This window comes from Mastomys coucha, unplaced genomic scaffold, assembly GCF_008632895.1.
Source record: "Mastomys coucha isolate ucsf_1 unplaced genomic scaffold, UCSF_Mcou_1 pScaffold1, whole genome shotgun sequence".
Lineage (NCBI taxonomy): Eukaryota > Metazoa > Chordata > Mammalia > Rodentia > Muridae > Mastomys > Mastomys coucha.
Genome location: NW_022196891.1, coordinates 69,322,738 through 69,328,127, shown reverse-complemented (window position 1 = coordinate 69,328,127; position 5,390 = coordinate 69,322,738). Strand labels below are relative to the sequence as shown.

Genomic DNA, 5,390 nt, shown 5'->3' with positions numbered 1-5,390 from the left:
ATCAAGTTCTCAAATTCTGGTGATTTCCTGACACTTTCCTATTTGTTTATCCTTTTAAATTCTTTTTCTTAAACATCTCTGTTGTCTGCTCCCAATAGCAGCTTTTGGCAACTACTTATTCATGGAATGTGTGTTTGTAAAGTCCACCTATAGACACGGAATATATTGTCTGATGAAACGCAGGTCACCATCTGGTACATGGAATGACCTGTTGCTCCACCAGTACTCCAGCTTAACGAAAAAAAAGGAGGAAGGGTGCCTCTTACAGAGTCTGTGCACTGTGCTCCATCCATACTGATGACATCCTGCCATCTCTGCTCCAGATGCCCTCTTCCTCAGAGCTACCAAAAGATCTGTACTGCAAACAGACTTTACCATGTATTGTAGTTCGAATATGGCATATCTGCCCTACCCCAAAAATCTCATATGATGAAGGCTCAGTTTGGATCTAATAGGCTTTGGGAAGTGATCCATTACAAGGGTTCTAACTTTACCAGTGGGATAATCCTTTGATATACACAACATCAGATGACCATAATAGGAAGTGATGGAAACTAGGAGATGAAGGTCTAATCAGGAGATACCGATTACTGGAAGTTATGCTGTAGAAAGGGAGACCTTGTTTCTAGACCACCCTGTTATTTCTCTGGTTCCTGGGTACCGTGAGGGGAAAAGCTAGCCTCTGTCACATGTTCCTTGCCATGGTGTTCTATCATGCCCCAAGATGACAGCTGTGGAGCCAAGTGACTATGAACTAAATTGGTCCTTCTTTGATTTGTGCTACAGCTTCTGCCATAGCATTGAAACCTGAACACACATCATTCACATCTGCATCGGTGGAAGCCTTTTCTAGTCTTTGTTTCTCCTTTCGAAGCATGGCCTGGTCTTCCTCTTCCCATTTCTGGTCTGCTTCGTGGAAGTTGGGAAACAAGGTGATGTAGTTCTGAGACACTTCTTCTTTGCTTGGATCCTAAGGTTTCTGCAACTCTTTAATCTGCTTCATCAATTTCTTGTTAGCTTATAAGACCGTGTCTCAACTTTTATTTGCATCAAAGTGATTAAAACCACCACTTACATGTGCTATCCAGACATCAATAAGTGCTATTTCATTGCACTTTATTTGTTATCCACGTTTTGAAATCAAGAGTTAAGGATCATTGGATTTCAATAATTTTTTTCAAGACTATGCTAGTAGGTTCAAATACACCTGAATCTAACACATTTATATACCATTGGCATACATTTTATCTTCTTATTCTTAAAGGCTGGTCTCATCTTCCACATGACTGAAGGTTTCAAGGCCATCAAGAATGATTAACTTTCACTTTAAGTTTTTCTACACTATGTGTTTACTATGTTTTAAGCAACTTTTGTGTTACCTGATAATGGTTCTATGCAACAGATGTTTCATGATTCATATTGTAGGGAACTTAAGTTAAAGGCTCATCAAATGAACACAGACCCACCTGGCTCAAATCCATGTTCCTTCCACCTCCCCACGCAGGATAATCTGGCATCTATTGGATTATCTCCCATGCTCTCAATCTCAAAGATCACCAATACTATTCCCAAACACATAAACTTAATAGCTATTTTTAAGCCAGGTGGTGGTGGAGCATGCCTTTAATCCTAGCACTTGGGAGACAGAGGCAGGCGCATTTCCTAGTTAGAGGCCAGCCTGTTCTACATAGTGTGTTCCAGGACAGCCTGAATCTAACATGTTTATATACCATTGGCATACATTCTATCTTCTTATTCTTAGAGGCTGGTCTCACCTTCCACATGACTGAGGGTTTCATGGCCATCAAGAATGATTATCTTTCACTTTTTTTTCTACACTATGTGTTTACTATGTTTTAAGAAACCCTGTCTTGAAAAAACAAAACAATCAAACAAAGAGAGCTATTTTCAGCCTTTGTCTCACTTGAACACTATGAACATTATATCACAGACAATCCCTTCTTGAGACTACAGTAGGTTTCTTGTTGATAATGCTTTTGACACTTGGTATACTTATTTGCTTTGTGTATTATTTTGATATTTCTTCTGTTACCATGGACACTACTCACAGGCTCAGCTCCAGACCTAAGTCTTACATTTCCTGACTTAAATTTTTCTACATCACCAACCTCAGTACTTGGCTTTCTTGTTATGATTCCTAACATTTCTCAGAGTTCCAGCTACAATGTCAAAATAAAACATAAAGAGAGAGATAGAGAGAGAGAGAGAGAGAGAGAGAGAGAGAGAGAGAGAGAGAGAGAGAGAGAGAAGGGACAGCAATTTTTCCCCTTCCAAAAGACCTCAGAGGTGTATATGTTAACTTTATTTATTCTGCTTTTTCTCAGAGAGGTCAGGGTTCTTGCAACAATATCAGCAGTTTGAAGAGCTTAGTGCAACACTTACCCTGCAGCATCCTCTCTCACCCCTCCCCCAACTCCAGCCCCAACTCCATTTCCTCCAGAAATCTACCTAGAATTGTGGAGAGTGGAGCCCAGAGCAAGAGGCCTCATAAACAAAGCCCTTATTTGGCTAAGCTACTGCTATTGGTTGCTTCTACATCTGGTGATCTATCTGCTTTGCTACATGGCCCATTGGGATTGGCTAAGCTTGGGAGTACTCAACAGCTGAGGGTAGGCTGGGAGGCAGTGAGCTCCAGAGAGAGCAGGAGGAGAAGAAGGCATAAGATTAGAGCAGGAGGAGAAGCAGGCAGGAGAGAGCAGGAGGGAGAAGCATTGTAAAAGGGTCCTGAAATAAACTGCAAAAAGGAAGAGCTCGTGTCATCGAGTCTTTCTTGCTGGACGAGGAGGACGCAACAACATAAGCCGAATCAGATATCAAATTAAAAGAAAATTGGCAATTGTTAAAAACTTCAATTACTATTCTTGTTTACGAGGCCTCTCGCTCGGGGCTCGGCTCTCCACATAGAATGAAAGAAAAAAAATCCCAAGAGAAAGGATGAGCAGTGTGTGAGGAAGTTCCTCAGTGAAACTCAACGATATCAGCAGTTCGAAGAGCTGCTAGCAACACTTCCCCTGTAGCATTCTTGCCCACTCTTACCCACCCTGTCCGAGGGCTTTTTGATAGTCCAGCATTTCCTGAATGACTTTGCTGCAGTTGTACCTATGAAACTGACATCATATTCAACCACTTGTGGTTGCACAACTGCTCCAATACTGAGAAGCTCTCAGCCTTAGCAAATGGCCTCCACATTTGAGAAGTTAGTGACACAATATAGCCACAGTTGGATGTCATGTATCTGATGCATCTCCTACCTTAATTAAACCCAAAGAATAGAATGACCATTAACTCATAGGACCTGAATTCAAAAAAGCCTTAAGACATGGAGATCTGAGACAGGGGTTGGCTATAAAATTTGAAGGACCCAGTGCAAAACAGTAATTTGGGGCCCAATTGTTCAAAATCCATTAAGGATTTGGAAGGCACACAGCACTAGAAAACCAAGTTCAGGATCCTTTGAGCTTAGCCTCTCTGTGTGCTATACCTGAGGCACAAGCTAAGGTATTGCAAGTGCTCTTTGTGAACTCTATCAACCCAGTAGGAAAATTTATAGGGTGACAATTGGTGCTGGGGATTTCTGCAAACTATGCCTGCCAGGGGCAACATTATCACAGCTTTATGTTCTCTGTGTTTTCTTCTTGTTGCCCTTACACTTGCTACTCATCATAGCACCGTTTGTGTCCCATAGGCTCCTAAGTGTTGTCATGGCATCCTATCATCCCTGTGGTCCTAACATAGCATCTGACATGTAGTCCTAACATAGCTAACATAGTATTAAGTCAGTACTATTGGTAGTCCATAATTTCCCCCACCCCATGTGTAATGCCCTAAAACATGTTGACTTGGCTTTCCCATTCCAACTAAATCACCAGCATGTTCCTCCTGAGGGCAAAGCTTCCACTGACCTGAAAGGAAAGAGGTTCACCTTAGCAGTCCTGGGATCCTGCCATAGCTACTGAGCTGAAAGGAAAGGCAGACATAATCAAAAGCAACACTGGGTTGATAAATCCTTTTATTTTAGGGACTTGCATTCTCAATGGGTCCTCTGTACAAACTTTAGGGTTAACGTGGACCCATTTATGTGGAAAACATGGCTTGACCTTTGGGGCTTACACATAGCTAGTTCACATCAAAAGAGCTCAGCTGGTTGATTGTGATTACCACCTTTTCTGACTGCTCAATTTCCCAGTCATATGCTTTATTGAACTCTTCATGCATCATCCACAACAATCTCAAACACTATTGATCATTAAAGAATCTCAGTGAGGGATTTGCTATATTAAAACATGTTTATCTAGATGCCTTAACTCTGGAAGCTAGAAGGCATTCGAAGAATAAAGACCATTAACCTTCACTAGGTCCAAGATATCAAGTGTGTCCCTGTTCCTGTCTGTCTGGCAGGAGTAGAACTTGAGATAGTGTTTGGTTATGTGGGCTGATGAAGTATTGGGACACTACTTTGTTTTGGTTTTGGTTTTCCTACAGTCTTCAAAGAAATATGCTACATTTTTGCTTTTATCCTTGGAAGATAAAGTCAAAAATTCTTCCAGGCTCTGGTGAAACTGTACCCTAAGTTGATGAGTTTGGGGATCTTATCTTTACAGCCTACATAGAGTATTTGGCACACAATGGGTGTTTAACCATTTATTGAGTGAGTTAACTACTGTTATATAGACTTTCTTGAAGCTACTTACAAAATAGGCCAAGTTCACTAATTTATGAATGTACACTTGTATTTATTTAGGAACTGATTTGTTTCAGAGAACATGGCAGGTTTTCAACTAAATTTTGGTTGTCGTAGCACATTAAAGAATAGACCAGGTGGTAATGGCCCACACCTTTGATCCCAGCACTTGGGAGGCAAAGGCAGAAGGATCTCTGCAAATTTAAGGCTAGCCTTGTCTTCAAAGAAAGTTCTGGGAGAGCCAGAACTACACAAAGAAACCTTGTCTCAAACCAACCCAAACCCCACCTCCATTTCCCCCAGAAATCTACCTAGAATGAAAGAAAAAAATCCCAAGAAAGAGGATGAGAAGTGTGTGAGGAAGTTCCTCAGTGAAACTCAAAAGGAGAAGGAGTACAAGACAGTTCAACAGTTTGATGGTTACTGTTTTCTGTTTATATCCTCAGGGTCTGTAGCAGCAAGAAGAGATGCAGACTCGATGGTGGTGAATGGGATTCTTGGGGAGTCAGTTACTTTCCCCTTAAATATGCAAGAACCACAGAAAATTGATAACATTGCCTGGACATCTCAATCATCTGTTGCTTTTGTAAAACCAGAAGTCAACAGAACTGAAGTTACTATAACCCAGGTCATTTATAAAGGACGAATAGAAGTCACAGGTCAGAACTATGACCTGGTCATTAGAGAC

General features: G+C 41.2%; 2 protein-coding genes across 3 annotated transcripts in view; one reads left to right on the top strand and one right to left on the bottom strand.

Moving 5' to 3' along the window:
- Positions 1-5,390, bottom strand: part of LOC116103577 (SLAM family member 5-like) — a 204,889-nt gene that overhangs the window by 99,337 nt on the left and 100,162 nt on the right. The window lies entirely within an intron of this gene.
- Positions 5,019-5,390, top strand: part of LOC116069390 (SLAM family member 5-like) — an 18,479-nt gene continuing 18,107 nt past the window's right edge. The window contains exon 1 of the mRNA XM_031339971.1: positions 5,019-5,378. Coding sequence (XP_031195831.1) covers positions 5,019-5,378 — 360 coding nt within the window. The remainder of the gene's footprint in view (positions 5,379-5,390) is intronic.